The sequence below is a fragment of the Phascolarctos cinereus genome, unplaced genomic scaffold (genome assembly GCF_003287225.1).
Source record: "Phascolarctos cinereus isolate Bilbo 61053 unplaced genomic scaffold, phaCin_HiC Scaffold_9;HRSCAF=440, whole genome shotgun sequence".
NCBI lineage: Eukaryota > Metazoa > Chordata > Mammalia > Diprotodontia > Phascolarctidae > Phascolarctos > Phascolarctos cinereus.
Window position 1 is genome coordinate 9,652,620 of NW_027556402.1, and position 22,977 is coordinate 9,675,596.

The 22,977-nt window shown below is 45.1% G+C and overlaps 1 protein-coding gene across 1 annotated transcript in view; it reads left to right on the plus strand.

Annotated features, from left to right (window-relative positions):
* The first annotated feature begins 5,331 nt into the window (after positions 1–5,331).
* The window catches only part of FGF2 (fibroblast growth factor 2), a 70,748-nt gene continuing 53,102 nt past the window's right edge, over positions 5,332–22,977 (plus strand). Inside the window, exon 1 of the mRNA XM_021008271.2 lies at positions 5,332–5,640. Within this exon, the coding sequence (XP_020863930.1) occupies positions 5,460–5,640 (181 nt within the window). The 5' untranslated portion in view covers positions 5,332–5,459. The remainder of the gene's footprint in view (positions 5,641–22,977) is intronic.

Consider the following 22,977-nt stretch of genomic DNA (forward strand, 5'->3'; position numbering starts at 1 on the left):
CAAGTGTCAGTCAATTAGCATTTATGAAACACCTACTATGTGCCAGACACTGTCCTAAGTGCTAGGATGCCAAGAAAGTCAAAAGACAGTCCCTGCCCTGGAGTAGCTTATGATTGAATGGGGGGAAAAGCATGCAAACAACAATACAAACAAACTATAGACAGGATGAATTGGAAATAACTAACAGAGGGAAGGCATTAGAATTATGAGGTATCTGAAAAGACTGGATAGGATTTTAGCTGGAACCTGAAGGAAGGCAGGGGAAGCCAGGAGGCAGAGATGGGAAGGGAGAGCATTCCAGGCATGGGAAACAATCAGCAAAAAGGCCTGGAACCAAGAGATGGAATATCTCGTTCTTCCCGTCTAGCTTTGCTTTCTGATTGCCAGTAACTCCAGTTCACTGACATGCACAGCCACAGGTTGGGAAGGATGCCTGCTACATTGAAACAGTAGCTCAAGAAGGGTGCCTTTCTCTGTATCCCCAACATTAGCACAGGGCCTGGCACACAGTAGGTGCTTGATAAATGCTTGTTGGCTGATTGCCTCTTGAAGCCCAGTTTGTTTCCTTGCCAGCACACAGAACTCCTGAGACAAGTGTTGCTTTGGGCAAAATAGAAATTGCACATAGAAATGCAATAACTTGACTAAGTCCCCAAGTCAAACAAAGAGAAGGGCTGAACCCAGCAGTGACTTTCCTGCTTAAAGCATTCTGTTTTGGAACAACTAGGGAAAAGAGACAATAAAGTTTAAGACAGGGGGCCTGTACCATCAACAGGTTCAGTTGCGTATAAATATACAGAAAAATATGGATCTCACACACATACGTATAACACGCATACGTGCACGCACACACACAACTCATAACCATTAGATGTCTGTAGGCTAACATGATGCTGCAGGAAAAAACAAAAGTGATCACTCATAGTTAGACGTTATTTCTTCTTATATTTTGTATGTAATGTTGATTTGCAGATTGTGATGTGAACATGGAGTGTTGAGAGACAGCATAGTATTTAGAGAGATGTCCTCTCTCAGAGCCAGGAAGATCTGGGTTTAAATCCCGCGTGACCTACTACATGCCCATAGGCAAGTCACAAGCTCTCAGTGCTCTAGGCAGCCCACTGGGCCTATAAGTTATAGAGAGAGTACCTGTGTTGGTCCTTAGACCTATATGAAGTGTTATGCATATATTATATCATCTTTAGCTAATGTTAGTACCCCAAAACACTAATAATATGGTTTCTTCAAAAGAATGATGCAGCCCATCTCTCCATACCTGGTCCCATGCCCTCATGGGTAACTAACTTCCCCATCCCCATCCCCACCCCCACCCCCACACATATTTTTCTGCTCCCTTTTATGTATTGTCCTTCCTTGCTAGAATGTAAGCTCCTTGAGGGCAGGGAATGTCAATCTTTTTTGTTTTCAATTGAATTTCTACTGCTTAGCACGATGTCTGACGAAAAGAAAGTGCTTTTACCTGTTTTATCTGTGGTGATTTGTGTTGTGTTGTATGTAATATTAATATGAATTTGCGCACCCCAAATGAGTTTCTGGGACTGAAACTGTAACACCAGTTCCAATAGCCTTTCCCAAAGATACCATGGATAGTATTATACAGAATCATTAAGAAACAATGGAATTTTGGACACTAACAGTTTATAGAATTCTGTCGGAGGACAATTTTGTTATTCTGGAGGAATTGTTAGCAGTAATGGCTGAGGAGGGAATAGAAAAATATTTGTATAAGTAAAAAAAAATTGTTTCCTTACAGAACTGGGTCTAACACTTATCTTTTGAAGAAATATGAAGAGAAATTTTGAGGAAAGACCTTAAGTGGTATCCTGAGAGAACTGAATGATGGGCCTGGGATTTCAGAACGGAAAAGTCAGTAATTGTCATGATGGTTAAAGGTGACTTTAGCTGTGACCTTTCTCACAGATCATAGAGTGTACATAATTGTTCGTTCCTTTTTTGTTATTGTTGGTTTAAGGCTAGTAAAATAGGGGATTTGATGTGGGAAGACAGATGTTAGAAAAATTATAGGAAAATTTTTTTTCCAGTTTAATTAATAAAAGTTATTTACCAAAATGGGGCAGGGGCTCAAAGCTAATTTATTAATTAATGTGGGATGTTGCAATTTTAGTAATTAATAAGGCAATATTAGAGCATGCCCCTTGATTGCTTTAAAATCCAGGATGCAAGTCTGAATAAAGAAAATAATACAGTAGCAGCAAGAGGGATGATCAGCCCACTTAGACTACACTTAAAATATGCTGGGTTCTAACTCCTGCCCCATTACATTTTTTTTTCTCTCCTTGCTAAAAATATGGAAACTTCAGCCCACCTTTAATTTCAGTTTTTCTCTTGGGTCACTGTGATCTAGGGAAAAGAAGTCTTTATTTTGAGTTAGGAGACTTGATTTTTACTTACTTTACCTTTCCACCTGTGTGATATTGGACAAATCATTTTACCTCTATGCCTCAGTTTAAAATGGGGATAATAATAGCACCTGCTTTACTAGATCCCCTAAGGAGCTTTCCATCTACAAATCCTATAGTCCCATAATTCAAAGCATTTTGTTCACCAATATATCTCAGTATAAAAGGGTTGTTTTGAAGTGGAGGATTTCAAGACTGACTTCCAAGGAGAAACACTCCAATCTTGAACTCATATGAGTTAGATCAAGAAGATACTTCTTTTTTAAAAAAAAAAAAGTTTGTTTTTAGTTTTCAACATTCACTTCCATAAGATTTTGAGTTTTAAATTTTCGCCTTTTCCCTCTCCTCCCTCCTCCCCAAGACGGCATGCAATCTGATATAGGCTCTACTTATACATTCATATTAAGCATATTTTCCCATTAGTCAAGAATTAGAACTAATGGGAGGAACCACAAGGTAGAAGAAACAAAACGTAACAAGGAAAGAAAAGAAGAGCAAATAGTGTGCTTTAGTCTGCATTCAGACGCCATAATTCTTTCTCTGGATGTGGATAGCATTTTCTTTCCATCGTGAGACTTTTGGAGTTTAGATTCTTGCATTGCTGAGAAGAGCTGGGTCTATCAAAGTCAGTCATTACGTAAGGTAGCTATTACTATGTACAATGTTCTTCTGGTTCTACTCACTTCACTCAGCAGTTCAAATAAGTCTTTCCAGGTTTTTCTGAAGTCTGCCTGCTCATCATTTCTTATAGCACAATAGTATTCCATTAAATTCATATACCACAACTTGTTCAGCCATTCCCCAATTGATGGGCATCCCCTCAATTTCTAATTCTTTGCCACCACGCAAAGAGCTGCTATAAATGTTTTTGTACATGTGGGTCCTTTCCCCATTTTTATGATCTCTTTGGGACACAGGCCTAGAAGGTGGTATTGTTGGGTCAAAGGAAGAAGGTACTTCTAACCCAAGGATTCTTTTTTTTGTTTTGCTTTTTGGGTTTTTTTTTTAGTGAGGCCATCGGGGTTAAGTGACTTGCCCACGGTCACACAGCTAGTACACAGTCAAGCGTTTGGTCTGAGGTTGGATTTGAACTCAGGCCCTCCTGACTTCAGGGCCGGTGTTCTATCCACTGCGCCACCTAACTGCCCCTAACCCAAGGATTCTTAAACTAGGGTCTATGGATCTCCAAAGTGGTCTGGGAATTTGGCTGGGGGAAAAATTACATCTTTGTTCCAGTGTAATTGGTTGCCTTTGTATCCTATGCATTTATGATTTGTATTTTAAAACATTATTTTGAGAAAGGTCAGTAGATTTCATCAGATTGGAAAAGGAGTTCATAATACACACAGGTTAAGAACGCTCGATTTTTACACAAGGCGAAACAGACGCAGAGCCAAAGGATGGAGGAAAAGACCAGCAGAAGTTCCCGGAATGGATCGCTCTGGGGCCTTGGATAATTACTAACCCGCTTATGTGGCCGCTGACAAACTGATTTCACCTCTAAAGTGTAAAATGAGGAAGAAGGTTAGGCTAGGTTATTGATTTCAACTCTATAATCTAGGGCACTGATCATTTGGACAGGAATCGAACCTGGGCTCGGCGAGAAAGTAGCTTCTCTGGATTGAAATAGAGGGGAGAAAAGACAGTTGAAGTGAGAGCTACATTGAGGCTTTGAAAGCTGAGTCACCGCCCAAGGAAAGTTTCAACCAGTAGAGAAACAGTGTGCTCCAAGCGGGCGGAAAGGGAGAAAGGGGGCCAGGGAAAAGGGGTCGCCTCGTTCGAATCTGTTCAGGTCTTATGGTTGCTACTTTCCTGCACTGTCTGCGCTCCCGGGGCTCGGCAGGCAGACGTCCCGGGGGCGGCGCAGGATAGCAAGGACTGGCCACGGGGCAGCGGGCAAGGGGGGCCAGGACTGGGGGCGGACGGACGGGTCTAGGGGGCGGGGAGGGAGGAGAAGTGACGCCGCAGCACAGGCTCGGGGCATGAACACAGCCCCGGGACAGCCCTCCGCCTCCCTCCCTCCTTGGCTGGCTCGGGGAAGTCGCTCCGCTTTGCTGCTAGCGGTGAGTGCGCGGGGCTGGAGCCGTTAGCGAGCCGCTCTGGGGCGCACACTTGGCCCAGAGCGCATTGGGCCCCGAGGCCACCCCCAGGTCCTCGTGTACTGAGGCTGCCAGCCCAGCCGGGAAGGAGGGAAGGAGAGAGAGGCAAGAAGACGCAGCAGCGGGCTTCGGGGATTGATTGCGTGTGTCAGAGTGTGATCTTAGGGTGTAGGTTCTTGGCTGGAGGGCGTGACTACGGCTCTGAGTGTGCTAACCTGAGTGTTAGGGGGAGTGTCGCTCTTAGGGTGTGTGCTCATTTTAATGTCTTCGTGTATATTAGTGTTGGTTTCTCTGTAGGATGAGTGAGTGAGTGAGTGTGTGTGTGTGTGTGTGTGTGTGTGTGTGTGTGTTGTGTACTTTCTGGTATGTTAAATTGAATGTTAGGGTGTGTGTGTTAGTGTAGCTGTGTTAACCTGAGTGCGTATGCTAGTGTGTGTTGGTGTGCTATTCTGAAAGTGTTAGCCTGAGTGTGTTCGTGTGGGTGTGTGGTGATGTGTGTCGCTTAGTGGGTTCGTGTGTGTGATCGGCGGTCTGACTTTGTATAGATCGGCGAGAGAGAGCCCTGCTAGTGTGTCAGTGTGTGTGGGGATACTCTGTGCCAGTATGTTAGTGTGTGCGTGAATGTGTCGGTCTAAGTGAGTGAGTTCGTGTGTGTGCGTGCACCGAGCCCGAGGCCCCGGGGCCTGGGTGCAGGGGGCGGAGGCGCCGGCGATCTCTGAGCCGGGAGCCAGTTGGGGGGGGGGGGGCCCAGAGCTTGAGCAGAGCCGGAGCGGGCCTGGGGCGGGAGGCGGGGGGCCGCGGGCAGGGCGGGAGCCAGCTGGCCTCGAGGCTGGGGGGCCGCGGGAGGGGCCGCGCCCCTCTGCGGCTGGCAGCTCGGGGGGCCCGGGCAGCGGCGCCAGGCCCGTCCCGCAGCGGCGGCATGGCCGCGGGCAGCATCACCACGTTGCCGGCCCTGTCCGGGGATGGAGGCGGCGGGGGCGCCTTCCCCCCGGGCCACTTCAAGGACCCCAAGCGGCTGTACTGCAAGAACGGGGGCTTCTTCTTGCGCATCCATCCCGATGGTCATGTGGACGGCATTCGCGAGAAGAGCGACCCGCACAGTGAGTGCCCTTACCCCTTGCGCGCCCTGCCTTTGGCCCTTTTCCCGCTCTCCACCACCCTCCGAACCTCCAGGGATTCCGAGCTTTAAGACTGCTGGGAGACCTCTCGTCCCCATCCCTGTCTTCTTGTAAGAAGGGTAAACTGAGGCCAAGGAGGGAACAGGGCTTGCTTAAGCTCGCATCTAGTGAGGGAGCACGACCTGGTTTGGAATTCTGACAGTCAGACGCCAAATTCAGTGCTTTTGTGCTCCTCCATTCTTTTCCCCTAATTTTCCTGTTTACTTGGTCACCCTTCCTTCCCCCCACCCCCCGCATCCGATTTTCTCTCCTCATTTATTTACTTCCCCAACTAATCTCCATTTCACTTTTCTCCAGAACGATCTGTGGTTTTTTTCCTCCCAGACCTTCGGTTTTCAGGTTCACCACCTCTTTCCCCCCTGGTGGCTGGGCTAGACTCCCCCTCAGCTTTGCGGTGTGTACCAGTTTCCTTGGTAAACCAGTTTCCCGAGTCCCTAGGGCCGTGGGCTAACTCAGCCAACCTCAACGTCCTGGAGACCACTTCTGAGGAGACTACCTGTTGCCTTCAGGAATGTTCCCAACTGATTATGACTCTCAAGGGGAGGGGGAAGCCTGCAGCTGCTTTTTACTGTCTCTCTTGGGTAGTCCACTTCCCAACGCGTCTAAGTTTATGAGTTTTCAAAGAAAGGAAGACAGCAATTTTTTCTTCATTAGCAAAATACTTTCATAGATACTGTCTTTTAAATTCAGAGTCTGAGCACTATTGAAGCCTTAAGGAATTGGCGGCCTTGCTTTGGTTCCTGTACAAGTGATTTCTGTTTAAAAGACAGAGCATGTTGATGCCGACTCCTAGCCCTGTCTTTTTTGAATTGTGGAAAGCAGAAAGGATGGGGGGGTGGGGGTGGGGATGGAACGTGTTAATAAGGTGTCGAAAAATGTAAAGTGTTTTTGGCTCTTTAAAAAGAACAACCATCTGTCAGAAAATTCCAAGGGATAACATTAGTCTAAGGAGAGAAAGAAGAAGAAAAAACGTGACATTCTTTGTGATATTAATGTTCAGTCCTGACCCTGTAGGGAGTTTTCTTGGCAAACATACTGGAATGGTTTGCCATGTCCTTCTCCAGTGGATTAAGACAAATAGAGGTTAAGTGACTTGTCCAGGGTCACACAGCTAGTGAGTGTCTAAGGCTGGAGGATTTTAAATCAGGTCTTTCTGACTCCAGGCCCAGTGCACTATCCCCTGAGCCATCTAACTGCTTTCTGGTATTGGGGGGAGGGGGCTATGCAAGGTACTATATATACTGACCTGTTAGCTAGACATCATGTTATTCCCTATGAATATGTCTCATTTTTTTGTAAGGGTAGAAAAATCAAACATGTTACTTACATTATCACATTATTGGATAGCAGAAGTAAACTTTTCTTTCTTTTATCTGTATTTCTTATTTTATCCATATGATGACTCCTCCATTGCCACCAATGCCAAGTTAGCTGTAATTTACATCTTAGAGAGCTGTCTGGAGTAAAGAGAGGTTAAGTAACTCTGGCCCCTTTCCCCTTCCCCACCAGCCTCTGAACCTCTTCAATTTCAAACCGGAAGAAAGCTCAGAGGACACCTAGTCCCATCTCCTTCTTTCTGTAAGATCAGTAAACTGAGGACAGGGAGGGAACAGGATTGGCTTAAGGTTGCAGCTGGTCAGTAGCATGACCTGGATTGTGGCTCTGACTCTAAATCAATATTTTTCTCTTTTGTTCACAAAGACTTGAATTCAGGTCTTCCTGACTACAAAAGTAGGCCTCTATCCAGTACACGGCATTGTCTTTTCAGCCACATAAGCTTTCGTTAGCATTTATTCCCCTAAAGATTTCTGTTTTGGCTCCTTTTCTGGAAGGAAACTCTAACAGTGTTGCCCTATGTTGCCCTAGTGGTATCTGAAGAGGCCTTCAGGCCTCAGGAGATGCTCGGTACTCCTGACTGGGTGATAGCACTTCTATGGAAGGATTAGGAGAGCTGGGTCTGGGTCAAAGCCTTACCTCTGGCTCTAACTGCATGCCTTTGGACAAGTCACGCAAAGCCCCTGGCTCTGAAATGTCAAAAAAGAGGGATTGGACCAGATGGTGGTCAAGGTCCCATGCAGCTCTATTCTATGATTCCATGACCCTTCTAGGAACCCTGAGCTCTGATGTATTGAAGGAAAAGGGCTCTTCTCATTGAGATCTTTATTACTTCCAAAGTTATAGCAACAAAAATATTTAATACAAATGTTGCACAGGTAACTTTGCAGGTTCATTCAAAAAATTCTTTCTGATCTCTCAAAAATTTTAATATCTTACCACTTTTCCACCAGCCCTTTCTACTTTGTCCAAACAGATAGAAATGGTTCCTGTAACATATAAGCTTCCTTATTTCTATGACTTGATTCAATCCATCTTGGTCAAGTGTCTATTGCTAAAAGAACATCTAGGGCCACGAGGCTTATCCGAGCATGGGACATTTAGCTTGGTGTTGTTGCACACGTGATATAATGGCCAGCTGCTTAACAAAAGCGTGCCATTTATCAGAAGGGGTGACTGGGTAAGAGGATGGGTGGTTCAATGCTAACTCATTACCACTGCTAGAAAGAACACAAAACTTTTATCTGATTTGTGGTATGTGGTGGGCTGGTACTATCATCTGTGCATGGACAGAACTTTCCTGCTTGAGATTCACGAGAGAGTCATACTCTTTCCAGATACTGCACTAGAGACTATCTCTCCCTTTCCTAGCCTATAAAAAAAGGCATTGTTGAATATCTCTGGTCAACAGTTCACTTTGATGCTCATTGATGATATAGTTAATATTAAGAATATATGTGCTTCATAGTACTATCTCGATCATTCAACAAACATTTATTGAGTTCCTCACACCAGCCTGGCCTTGTACTTGGCTGGCGGTACAGATGCAAAAGCGAAACAGCCCTTGGTCCAAGGACTAAGGGATACAACACACATGAGGGAAGGGAGCTTTGATCTAGGCAGGCGCAGGGGTTGTGAGCGCAGGGATGATCACAGCCTTTCTAACAGCAATGAGAGTACTGATTTGATCAGTGTTCCTTGGACAAGAAGTAAAAAGTCAGGCCCGGTAGGATAGGTATGCAATGGCAGGTCAGAGGGGCACTCTGATCATGCTAGCAAAACCTTAGTGCACGCCTAGATGGGATGAAGCATAGTCAGGGCTGGCTAAATATTGAGGGCCAAGGTAGGGTTTGACTCCCTCACCCTCCAGTTTTAGGTAGAATCCCAAAGCTGAATGGAATGATGCCCAAGAATAGGGGGCGGGAGTCAAGGTCTCTGCAGGGCTGGGGCAGAAGGTGACCAGCTATGACTGGTAAGAAGTGGGTACCAGCAGGGCTGAAGGCCAGAGACTGGTGCTGGCTAGGCCCTGGAGCCTTGACAGAGATGACATTTTTATTGTCAGGAATGACAAATAACCATTGGGCAGCCCGTAAACTCCATTGGTTTCCTGAAAATGTCAAGGGAAAGTAAAGAAAGCCCCCAGCACATTGGGTAGTCCCTGTGTTGTGAATTTATGAGAAGCCATGGTTGCATATGAGGGTCAGGCCTGTATTTGCCTCCCTGGGTCAAGGGCACAGATCCATTTGAGCATTATGACTGCTCTGCTTTGATCATGGGATCATCAGTCTTGAGCAAGGGAGAAGGAACCCGAGTACTCATGGAGTTCACCTTCCTCATTTCACAGATGAGCAAATTCTCGATGGAGGAAGGTCAAGTGACTTTCCCCAGACCATTGGCAAAGTGGTAGAACTGAGTTCCGAGACTAGCTCCTCTGACTCCCAACCCAGCAGCCCTTCCTGATGCACATATGCTCATGGAAGAGAAATTAAACTTGGTTTTTCTTGGCCCTAAAGGGGAGACCAACGAGTAGAAATCACGAAGAGGCAAGCAAATGAAACTTGACAACAGGAGGAAAACCAGCTTCCCAACAATGAGTGCTGGCCCAGGAGTGGAAGGTTGTAGGAAGACTTCCTTCTCAGCTGAGGTTGGACTGCATGGCCACCAAAGGCTTGACCAGCTCTAAAATTCTCTGGCTCTTGGTTGTTCTGGGGTTCTCACGGCACATAGATGACATAGGAAATGCCAGTGGTAATCCTTATCTCCGCAGGAGCATGGGATTTAGAGTGGAGGCCCTTAGAGACCATGCAATCTAACCCCTTCATTTTTCAGATGTGGAAACTGAGACGCAAAGAGCCCATGCGGAGGGAAGGATAAGCATGGCCTAGGGGCCAAAGGGTAGAGGGAGGCAAAGATGGGGCACGTAAGAGAGTCCTAATAAACACAAACACGGTGAACTTCATTTTCAGGATTTTGCCCAGGGCCGACTCAGCTTGGCCTTGGATAATCCAATGCGCCCTTTCCGCTCTGGGATCAGGTCCCAGCACTTTCCTCTGAGGCCTCAAGAAAACCTGGCAGGTTGACTTGTGAAGGCCTCAATGAAGTTATTAAGAAGGGTTGCCAAATCCAGGTTATTTCTCTGAGTATAACAGTCTACTTTTCTTTTGGCCTTTCCTACGTGGTCTGCATGACAGCCAGGTGAAGTAGCTGAAGCTGGCATTATTCACATCCTTCTTTTGCACAGATGAGGAAACTGAATCTCAAGCAGTCAGTCAGTAAACATCTAACAAGCATTTGCTATGTGCCATGAACTGTGCTAAGTAAGCCCTGAGGATTCAGAGAAAGGAAAAAACACAGGGTCATCAAGAAAAAACACCTTTCTGAAGATGCAGAGGAGAGGAAGAAAGATGGACAGAGAAGGAGAAAGAGAGAATGGGAGAGAAGGAGAGAGAGAGAAAGAAAGGTTGGAGAGAGAAATGGAGAGGGAGAGAGGAAGGGGAGAGAGAGAAATGGAGAGAGAGAGGTGGGGGAGAGAGAGAGAGAGAAAAAGAGAGAGAGAGAGAGAAGTGGAGAGGGAGGGAGGAAGGGGAGAGAGAGAAATGGAAAGAGAGAGAGAGAGAGAGAGAGAGAGAGAGAGAGAGAGAGAGAGAGAGAGAGAGAGAGAGAGAGAGAGAGAGAGAGAGAAATGGAGAGAGAGAGGTGGGGAGAGAGAGAGAAAGGTTGGAGAGAGAAGTGGAGAGGGAAGGAGAAAGGGGAGAGAGAGAAATAGTGAGAGAGAGGTGGGAAGAGGGAGAGAGAGAGAAAGGTTGGAGAGAAGTGGAGAGGGAGGGAGGAAGGGGAGAGAGAGAGAGACAGAGAGAGACAGAGAGACAGAGAGAGAGAGAGAGAGAGAGAGAGAAGAGAGAGAGAGAGAGAGAGAGAGAGAGAGAGAGAGAGAGAGAGAGAGGATAGACTCGGGTAGGGAATCACAAAGTCTGAATGTGCTTACTGTATGTTAGGCACTGTACTAGGCACCAGGGAACAAGAATCCAGCCAGTGCCTGCCCTCAGGGGGCTTGCTTTCTAGTGGGAGAAAGGGAAGGTGGAGGGAAGGATACTGGGGTGAAAGAACAGCAGGCACACTGGTGTCCTGGTTTGAGAAGGCAAAAGGCTCAGCTATCTAAAGTGGGAGGGGGGAGGGGACAGAGGGTATGAGCTAAGATTGCAGTCCTAGTTCCTTCTGGGCTGGGGTGGAGATGGTCCAAGAGCCAGACCCTGTGGGGAGACTGCAGGAGGCCGTCCTTCTGGAAGCATGGGAGTTGTGGCCTCTCCTGTTCTGGCAAGGGCTCCTCCAAAGATGTATGGATTTTATTAATGTAAAATATAACACTCATTGTATGCCCTAAAATTTTGATTCACATAGAGCTATTCACAACAGAGAACATTTTCTTCTTAGCAGCACGTAAAACATGTGGTGGAGAGTAGTAAATGAAATGTGTGTGTGTGTGTGTGTGTGTGTGTGTGTGTGTGTGTGTGCATGAGCATGTGTGTGTGGGGGGAGGGGGGTATTTGAGTATGAAATCTGTTCCAGATGTTCTCATTTAGGACCAAATGGAGTCTGTAAGAAATGTCAGATTAGCCTTTGCACCCCTCCTGGGGAGGTACGTGGGGAGCCTCATAAGTTGCACTCATGTCCACGCTGGGGCCTCACTTCCTGGCATATGCCCTGGGGCTCTGAACGGAGCCGAGGTTTGCAAGTCCACATGAGCTCTAGACCTCGGCAATCATCTGGCTTTTAGGCCAATACAATCTCCAGGTCCCTGGGCATGTTCAAGATGTGCTTGTGTCTTGAAAAGTTCAGCCCAGTTTGGGGCTTCTTCGGGGTAGCATCCTTTGAATGATTTTGGCGACCCTCCCATGACCTCTGAAATCCAGCCTGGCCTGGCATGGGTGTTAACGTGCGCTTGTAGATTGTACCTGCTATTCATAAGTGTACCCCCGACCTCTTCTAGTTCAGAATCAGCTCCCCCACAGCTCTGGGGGAGAACAGAAACAGGCCATTTACCTTCCTTGCCATGAGAACTTTGGCTCTGCCAGTGTCCCAGCTGCGAGCAGCCCTTTGCATGTAGTGGTTGCTAGCAGGCTCTCTGATTACCTCCTTCTGAGTGTTTTGTACTTACAGAATCATAAGAAATGAATCAGGCCTTCAGGAGCCCCCCACATCCTATTTGGCCCCCTAGGAAGAACTTGGTTTCAACATCTCAGAATACAGTTTTTAATTAAAGAGACTGAAATGCTGAATGGGAGCGCCAGTTCTTCCTCCCCAACAAGAGAAGATGGACAAACGGCAGAGCCCCTCTGGGACTCTGTGATGTCTGATGGTTATTGCTGTCATTGTGATTGTCCGAAGGCAGCCAGCAAAGGCGTCCGTGACCACTGACTTAGAGCCTTTTGCCCGTGCTGCTGTTGTTGTCGAGCCTGTTTCAGTCACGTCCGACTCTTCGTGACTCTCTTTTTAGGATTTTCTTGGTTGGCCATTTCCTTCTCTAGCTCATTTTACAGAGGAGGAAACTGAGGCAAACAAGGTTAAGTGACTTGCCAGGGTCACACAGCTAGTAAGTGTCTGAGGCCAGATTTGAACTCAGGAAGATAAGTCTTCCTGCCTCCAGGCCAGGGACTCTCTCCACCATGCCACCTAGCTGCCCCAGGGTTTGCCAAGCATTTTATAAGTATTGTCTCATTTGGACCTGTAACAACTCTGGAAGGTAGGTGCTATTATTATCCCCATTTTATAGATGAGGAAACAAAGGCGGATACCCAGGGTCACACGGCTAGCAAGTGTCTGAGACAAGATTTAAACTGAGGACTTTCCTGACTTCAGGTCTAGTGCTCTATCTGGGTCACCTAGCTGCCGTAAATACATACTGACACACATATGTGCACACCTGCATACACACGCATGTATGTACATTTATGGGTGTATACACACACACACGCACACACACACACGTATATACTTGTCTCAATGTGGCTTGCAAGGAGACGAGAATAGACATCTCTAGCATCTCTTTCCCCTACCCTTCTCCAAGGGAGACTTTGATTCCTAACAGAGAGGGAGACAGGAGGTTGGGGCCTGAGACTGACTCCTCTGCTCTCTTCAGCAGGAAATGGTTCTGGGCTAGAATTCTGTCTGGTTCCTTAAATCTTACTAGTCTAGGCATGCAAACTACTCTTCTGATTGCTGTTCCTTTAATGGGAAAGAAGGGACCCAAGCTTTATACCCATGGCTTGATTCCTTTCCCACCAAATACCAGTTCCACAAGGAATACACCTAGCATAAGGCAAAGAAACTCAATTATCCAAGTTGAAAGCAAAACAGAAATCAGAGAGAATATACATATGAGAATACACTGCAGACTATACACAAAGTAGATGAGCTCTGCCATTGGGAGCAAGGTAAGTCAGTTCAGCCAGGAGAGACTCTCAGATCTCACCCCAGGAGAAATTCCCTGAACTCTCTAGTGTAGCAAGCTGGGATGAAGACTGAGGGCTCCCATCATGTCAGTTTCTTCCCAGAGTCTTTCCTCTCCCTTGAGCGACCTGAAGAAAGGTCGGCATCACAGATATTCTCTTTTGAAGCTGGAGACCAGCTGACTCCCTTGAAACTAGAAGAAAGGATAAGGAAGAGAAAAACTTCTCTCTCTCTAGCTCTCCCCCAACTCTGGCTCACCCCTCATGCAGACACGGAGTATTGCTCTCCACCAATGAGGAGAGAGTCCCATATGCTTTGCCAGATGAGATATAGTTATGATATAATATGATATGATGTAGCATGACACAATATAAAGTTTCCTTTGTGATCTCTTTGTATTTCATTTTATGCATTTGAAAATGTGATTCTGAGAAGAGGTCTATAGGATTCACCAGATCCTCAAAGGGGTCTATGACTCCTGACCTTAGAGCCTTCTCCTTTTAGCTCATCAAGCTCTAATCTCTGTTAAAACTAATGGGCTTTAGCAGGGAAAGGCTCCTTAGAGATCATCTAGTCCAACCCCTCATTTACATATCAGGAAATGGAGGCCCAAAGAGATAGATTCATTCACCCCAAGGTCACACCCATAGCAAACAGTTCAAACCCAGATCCTTTCCGTGCTGGGTCCATTCCACTCACCTGTTTCTGAGAATTTCCTTTACAGTGTTCCCAACTAGTGGGTATCTAGCAGCCTTTGTTTGAAGATCACTTCCCATATCTGCTATCCATCTTGGATGGATAAACTCTACCTTATGTCTTCTCTCTCCCACCAGTCAAGGGAAGTCCTGCCCCTAAGGTGCTTGTAATTACTCAAATCTCACTAAACACTGTCGCAATTGGTCATTTCCATCTGGTCATAAATTAAGAATCTGAGAACACTAGGTGGCTTAGTGGATGGAGTACTGGACCCGGAATTAAGAAGACCTGAGTTCAAATCTTCACTTGTTGGCTAAGTGACCCTGGGCAAGTCATTTACCCTCTATCTGCCTCAATTTCTCATCAGTACAATTAGGATAATAATAGCACCTATCTGCCTGGGTTGTTGAAGGGATCAAATAAGATACTATTTGTAAAGTGCTTTGAAAACCTTAAAAAGGCTATATACATATAATTGTTACTACTACTACTACTACTACTACTACTACTACTACTACTACTACTGGTACTTGGTAGATGTCTGAAGAGGTCCTACATAATTGTTGAGTTGTGTCCAACTCTTCGTGACCCGTTTGGGGTTTTCTTAGCAAAGATACCAGAGTGGTATGCCATTTCCTTCTCCAGCTCGTTTTACAAATGAAGAAATTGTGGCAAACAGGGTTAAGTGACTTGTTCAAGGTCACATAACTAGTAAGTGTAGGAGGTCACATTTGAACTTAGGGCCGGCATTCTATCCACTGGGCACCTAGCGTACTGTGCATCCTAAATGATAATGAGAAAGAAATGCTGTTGCAGGGCCAAAGAAGGCCTTTCCCTCCCTGAATCCAGCTCATGCTTCTCACCTGCCTATCCTTCATCTAATTCTGATTCCCCTCCCTTCTCCATTAATAACATGAAACTGCTCTTCCCTGACCACAACTCTTCAGTTTCTCATAGAGTCAGAGGGAAAGGGTTCTGGGTACATCCTCTCAGAAAACTGAGTCCATTCCCCATTCAGAGAGGGCTGAAAAGCAAAAAGGACCACTCACAGTGGTCTGCAGGGTTGTCAAATATTGGAAAATGTACTGAATGGCTAATTTATGCCCAGATTTGAGGTAATACCTACCTTCATCTCTTCTTCTGTCTGGTATTTCTGTTGATGACATGCTAGACCTTTCCATCTGTCAAATAAGACAATTCTTCACCTCTAGTCTACTATAACAGCTGTGAATCTTATCTATTTTTTGTGGAATAGAGATAAAGAACTGGTGTTTGCCTTTGGGGTATTTTTATGTCTGTGTGTCTGTGTGTATGTCTACACATATATACACATATGTCTACACATATACATATATGTGTGCCTTTGGAATTCCAAAGGCAAATTAGTAGAACCTAAATGCTAATTCTGTATCTCCATCCCACAAAAAGATATCTATGCACACATGTGTATATATAAATTTAAATACAGGCACATGTGTTTATATGTGTGTACACATGTTTACCTCACACACATAATATGCATATATGTGTACATATAAATATGTGCATAAATACATATAATTTTATTATTGAGTCGTTTCAGTCATGTCCAACTCTCTCATGACCCCATTTGGGGTTTTCTTGGAAGAAATACTGGAGTGGTTTGCCATTTTCTTCTCCAGCTCATTTTACAGATGAAGAAACTGAGGCAAACAAGGTTAAGTGGCTTGCACAGGACCAAAAAGCTAGCAAGGGTCTCAGGCTGGATTCAGGTCTTCCTGACTCTAGGCTCAGAACTCTATCCACTGCGCTACCTAGCTGCCCTAAATACACATGAACACACACATATATAAATATATACATAAAATACATGTATATATACACATATATGTTTACTGTATGTGTGTGAGGTGAAAACATTGGAAAATTGGGCAAAACCTAGGACCTTCTTGGGGAATCAGCATGGCAACCAGAGCACCATGGATGCGTCACAGATATTGCCACACCTTATGTGCGTTAGAAGGGAAGTTTGGTGCCATTTCTTAGCTGAAGTCACTTGGCACATTTCCGCCGGACACACCCTGAAGTGCTTTTGTTTTGCTTGTAAAACCTTCCTTCAGAATTATCCTCAAACAATGGTGAAATGTTGTCTGCTGCCATTTTTAAATGGATGGTCCTTATTTTAAAATTTAATTCAAGAATAAAGCCTGTTGCAGCTGCTGCAGGGGCCAGATCCATCTGTTGTGGGTTATTATTTACATAAAACCTGTGTAACTCCCACTTCATTTACCTGCACTTTAATTCTCAGTAACAACCACTCATACTTTTTTTTTTTGCCCGGACCTTTGATTTCAATGGTGTAGGGAACTCATTCCCAGTGATAGGATTCTCTCCATTCATGTAAATTTTTGTGGTTGAGTCCTTTTAGTCATGTCTGACTCTCTGTGAACCCATTTGGGGTTTTCTAGGCAGAGATCCTGGAGTGGTTTGCCATTTCCTTCTCCAGCTCATTTTACAGATGAGGAAATCCAGGTGAACTTGCTCAGTCATACAGCTAGTAAGTGTCTGATGCTAGATTTGAACTCACAAGGATGAATCTTCCTGACTCAGGATCAAGCTCTCTTATCTCCTTTACCACCTAGCTGCTCTACTGATTTGTTATTCAGCATTTCTCAAACTCCTCTTTACATCCTTCTGTCTATACTATCCTTGGACCCTTTTTTGGACAGTGGTACACTTCTGTAAGAAAGCTGTCTTGGGCTAGCAGACAATAGGATCACGGATCTACAGCCAAAAGGAACCCCACAGTCTATCCCATTAATTTTACAGATGAGGAAACTGAGGTCCAGAGGCTAAGTGACTTACCCGAGGTCCCACCAGAAGTAAGCGGCAGAGCTGGGATTTGAACCCAGGTCCTCTGGTCTTTTCAGTGTACCCTGTAACAAAATTAGCATGGCCACAGGCAGGGCTGGCACGCCCCCCCCGCCCCGCCCCGCCCCGCCCCCCCCCGTGCACTGTGTGATGTAACAAATGGTACTGGCCTGCCTGGCGTTCCCAGAAGAGGAGCCTTTGAGTCGGCCGTAATAATTAAAGCCATTCAGCTCCCGGGCCACGAACGAGACCCTACAGGGAGCCCTCGGGCTCCTAGCATACTTTCCCCCACCGAGCAACCACTCAGAGACGTTTGTATAAACTTAGGGGGAAAAGCAAAGTTTCCCCTACAAGAGCTTTATTTATATCCTGAGAAGCTGACGTCATGGCGGCCCATGGTTGGCTGGGCGGAGGTGGGCCACTCCCCTCCCCTCCCTGTTTCCCAATGCCCTCTCCTGGCAGTGCCAGCGCTCTGGGTCACCTCTGCCTTGCTTTCCTCACCCGTCATCACCGCTGCCAACTGAGCCGCTCTGACCCAGGAGAAGGGTCACAGAAATCCAGCTCATGGGCTCTGGTCGGGGGCACCCAGCGCCAGCCCCTTAGCTTCCCTGGGGACGCTGTTAGCGAGGATAGATCGGGAGCCAAGCAGTGCCCGGAGGCGGCCGCGGGCTGCCCGGATTAACCTGGACTTTAGCCCAGCTGTGGTCGTTTCGTGGAGGGGCTTGTGGCATCATGGGTTCCAGCTCGGCTTTAGTGTGGACGAGAGGTCATCATTTTGTTTCTGCCAGTGCACGCGCCCCTGAGGTCCCCTTAGCTAAAGCTCAAAGCTGCTTGATTCAGTAAGAGGCAGACTGCAGAGTTCCCTGGATCCCAGAGCGCTACCACAGTGGGAAAACTTCTATTTTTATGAGACCCCACCCTCTCATGGCTCCTTTCACCCATCAAACCCAGCCTTGCCCAGCCCTCACGGCCCTACAGATCAACCTTGCTTCTCATTCCTTCCTAGCATCGATACTGTGATCAAATCAGTCTGCTTCAGTGCTCCCTCCCTTCCCCTCCACTCCATCCCCTCCCCGGGGCCATCTGTATTCCCTACACTGGGCTCCCCCCCCACCCCGTAATGATAGGAAATACACACATGTATGTATATATGTATATGTATGTATGTATACACACATACACATATATAGATCTTTAAACTTTTCTTCTCTAATAATAATAGCATATAGCACATGGAGTTTTAAAGTTCGTAAAGTGCTTTACAAATACTACTCCTTTTAATCTTCATTACAACCTTGAGTGGTAGGTGCTGTTACTATTCCCATTTTACAGATTAAAAAAACCCACAAAAACACTGAGGCAGATAGAGGTTAAATGTCACATAGATAGTGAGTCACTGGGGTGAGATTTGAACTCAGGTCTTACTGGCTCAAAGTCTAACGTTCAATCCACTCTGCCCTCTGGCTGCCAGACAGGCTCTTTCCATCGCTTCCTCCAATGCCAATTCTAGCTTTCTAATCCATCAGACACTATGTGGAATTCTGAGCACAGGGGCCAGACCTGTGATGTCCCTTGCAGGGAAGGCCCTGATGACGAAGCTCCCCATTTTCAGACAAGATAAGGCATCTCATTTTTGGCAATATCTCAACCACATCTGATTTTCCAGAAAGGGAGAAGAGGAAATCCAGCATAGCAAAGACACGCTCTTTATCTTTTCTTCCAGCCTGGCTTTGCTCCAATGGAATGCTGGATCCAACTCCTAGAGGTGAGGAGAGCCAATTGTTAAATTTTCGGTGTGAGCATTTACACCTTGAAAATCAAATGCTACAGGCCAGGGTTTGATTGATTGCTTTTTGATTGTCTAGACTTCAGAAAATGATGGAGTAGATGTCAGAAACGCAGATTAAACTTAAAGTGTCTTGGTACATTTTTTTTGAGGGCCAGTTGTTAAACATTTATCAGCACGCCCCTGCTTTGCTCTCTAATTTCCCCTTTTCTGGTAATGTTTCTGCCACTCTCCTCTTGCTGTGGACCCTAGAATTAAGGTAACATTGTTTCTCCCCTCATCCTCCTGCCTCACATGTTCTGCCAGCTATTCAATTCTGTTGATTCTACCTTTGAGGTGTTTTGTGCATTTGCCCTTCCTTTCTCTGCCTGTGCTGCCACATGGGTTCAAGCTCTCATCCCTTCACGCCTAGGCTACTGCAATAATCTCCTACTGTAACTCCCTCCTTCTAGCATTGCTCCTGCCTCCTATCCTGCATGATGTGGCTTGATTAATCTTTGTAGGTGACATACACAGACCTGTGGTAAGCAGGCATTTGCAAAATATTTACATGTGGGGTCAGCTGCTACTTACAACCTCAGGTCAGCTTGCCCTTTCCACATGGAGTAAGCATATTGTATGTAATTTATACATTCATATATTTTATAAATATATTATAGAACTAGATTTTTCAAGTTACTATCATTTTTTCTAAAATCCTGACCTACTTGAATTAATAATAATAATGATGATGATAGTAACAATAATTACAATAATCAGTATTTATATAGCACCTTAAAGTTTTCAAAGCACTTTAAAAATATCATCCAGTTTGATCCTCAGAGTAACCCTGTGAGGTAGGAGCTATTATCCTCATTTTACAGATGAGCAAATTGAGGCCCAGAGAGGTTAGCTACTAAATGTCTTGAGGCAGGAAATAAATTCAGGTTTTCCTGACTCCAGCCCTATTGTTCTGTCTACTTAGAATTAATAATAGATTTTTGAAATTACAATTCCAAAAATATCCAAACCTCAAATAATAACTAGCATTGTTCTGAAGGAGATGTGTGTCCCAGAACAAATAGTGTATATGTATGTATATGTATATGTATATGTATATGTATATGTATATGTATATGTATATGTATATGTATATACATACATACACATGCATATATACATATATATGTGGATGCGTGAATTATGTATGTATATTCCAACCCCCCACCACCCACACACAAAGTGTTTTTACATAGGTGACATAAGGTTAAAGTGTGTGTCATAGGTAATAAATACAGCTAAGACACAACTCTAACATCCCCTCATTTTACAGATGAAGAAATGTATTTCCCGATGAGGTCAGGGACTTTGTTTATAGTCACAGATATGGCCAGAAGTGGCAAAGGTCATGGAGAAAATTTACAATATGCTGTCACAGTTTGCTACATACCTCTCTGACCTCCCCTCCTTTTTCTTTGTTGACTCTTTCTCTTCCTTGTCCTGCATGCCCCCCACCAATATATTCCCCCAATCGTTCAGTCCTGATTCATTACTCTTTTCTCCTTACATCATTTCCTCTGGAGCTCATTCACTCCCACAACTATTATTTTTTATTTCCAGATCAATCTATCCATCATTTAGTCAATCAGCAAACATTTATTGGGTGCCTGCTTTATATGGAATCAGTTTTCTGGAGTTGTGATTGGTCATTGCATCAACCAGAATTCTCTTGCCAAAGAGATCATTAGAGGTACTGAGTGCTCTAAATTAGTAACCATTTGTCTCTTTGAATTCAATAGAAGGAAAGGTTTCATTGAGATTGAAAAGAGGAAATTTTTGTATTTTCCATAATGTTGAGAAGATGACTACACTCACAGCATTCCATAGCTTTTGAGACATTAGAAAATGAAGGTGGTAATGGGGAAAAGTTCTCAAGTCTTTCAAAGGTGTTTTTCTTGACGATATTTTTGTTACTCTATAAAACTCTTCTCCTGGTTGTGCTCACTTCAGTCTACATCCATTCATACAATTCTTCCCAGATTTCTTGGCAACCATAGCTTTCATAATTTTTTACAGCACAATAGCATTCCATCACAACATTCATATACCATAACTTGTTCATCCATTTCCCAATAGATGGCCATGACAAGATATCCAGAGGTACATTGATTGGGTAATGCCAATAGATGCAGAGAGATGTAAAACTGAAGTTTATTCAGAGTGATATGCCATCAGAAGTTGATGGATGTATCTTGTAATTTGGTTGGTGACATTTATACCATTAGCAAACAGTAGACTTGCTGGTTAGTTCCGGAGAAGAGGAAGGATCAAAGGAAACCTTACATCGTTTATCAGATAAAATAGAGTTGTGCCAGACTCTCATGGGCTATCAGAGTCCACTAAATCTTCTTTTGTGATCATAAAGCTGTTGTTTGTTCTGTGTTTGAAGAGGACCATGACCTCAGGAACGTGAGGCCAGGACATGCAAGTGAGTTGGATTCAAGTGAGACAAGGCTGTGCAAAGTCACCAGCCACACTTTCTCCTCGGGAGCGATCTGGGTCCAGTGGCAAGATATAGATAAGGTCGACTGGAGACGGCCCTGGATGCAGTGGGAGACCTTTTTAAGCTAAGGTCTTTAACAGGTCTCAGTCTGTCTGAGGCAATGCCCATTCAACGGTGAAGGCTAGGTAAGAAATAAGACAAAGAATGGCCTCTTTTACCTAGTCAAAAATAAAAAATCAATCTGGGAGGGGAAGGCCCTCAGGGAATCACAAAGCAGTTAGAGACTGAAGGGAGTTCCTGGAGAACACAGCCTGATGCGAATTGATCCTGAGCTGTGGCAACCTGACAAAATGTCAACTCTCAACAGAGCACACGGCTCCCCAGATTCCTCTTTCAACAGCAGCCACTTTGTTGTCATTTCTTTGCTATAATAAAAAGTGCTGCTACAAATATTTTTGTGTATGTGGGTCCTTTCCCCCTTTCTTTGATCACTGGGCTATATAAGTGTAGTAGTGGTATTGCTGGGTCAAAGGGTATGCACAGTTTAGTGACTCTTCATATAGTTCAAAATTGCTTTCCATAATAGTTGAACCAGTTCACAGTTCTATCAATGCTTTATTAATTACACATGCACACACATCTATTCATATATGTGAATACATATGCATATAAAATAGAGGTTCAATACTTTGCCTAGGGTCACATAGCCAGTAAGCATCAGGAAGAATCCGGGTCTTCCTGACTCAAGGGCCAAATCTGCACACCACACTGCTTCTCATGTGCACACATCTATATTTGACCAAAGTATTCAAGCAAAGTTAATACTTTGCAGCCGCTTTTCCAGCTGTGTAGCATCTGTAGAGTGACGTAGATGAAACACAGTTTTACTGAGGGGAAAGGGAAAGAGAATAGTGAGGAACCACGGATAATTTTTAAAAATGTGGATGACCTTTCAACACAACTTCCTGCCAAAGCCAAACACTTAACTTTTGTGAATGTATTTACAAACTGTATTTCCCCCCAAAGGACAGATTATTGGTCAGTAACAGAAGGAGTGGGATGAACCCTTTTCCTTTGTCAGTGCGGCACTCACACGCGCCGTTGCATTTGCCGGAACCGTGTGGCTTTTCTCTAATTGCCTGATATTGATCGTATTTCTGTTCCTTCCAGCTCTTGCTCCTTTCCTCTGGATCACTCCGTACAAGCCTTCCCATGTTTTTCTCAATTCTTTATAGTTGTCATTCCTTACAGCAGTAACATTCAGTGACATTCATATTCCATCTGGTTGAGCCATTCCCTTATCATTGTTTCTTTCCAGCTTTTGTGTAATGTCAGCTTCTCACAAGTAATGGCTCTGTGGACACTTGGCACACACAGGTTTTTTTGTTGTTGTTAATAACCTTCTTTGTGGGGGCCATCTCCAGTCTTCCCAATCTATATCTTGCCACTGGCCCCAGCTGGCTCTGGAGGAGACAGTGAGGCTGGTGACTTTGCCCAGCCCTCCCTCACTACAATCCAATCCACTTGCCAGTCATGGCATCACCTCCCTGATGTCATTGGTCCTCTTTGAGAATGAAGGACAAACAACAACCTGCCAGTAGTATGGGCTGCCTCACTGGGGACCCAACTGGCCAGTTCCAGTTGGGCAATGCACCCCCTTCTC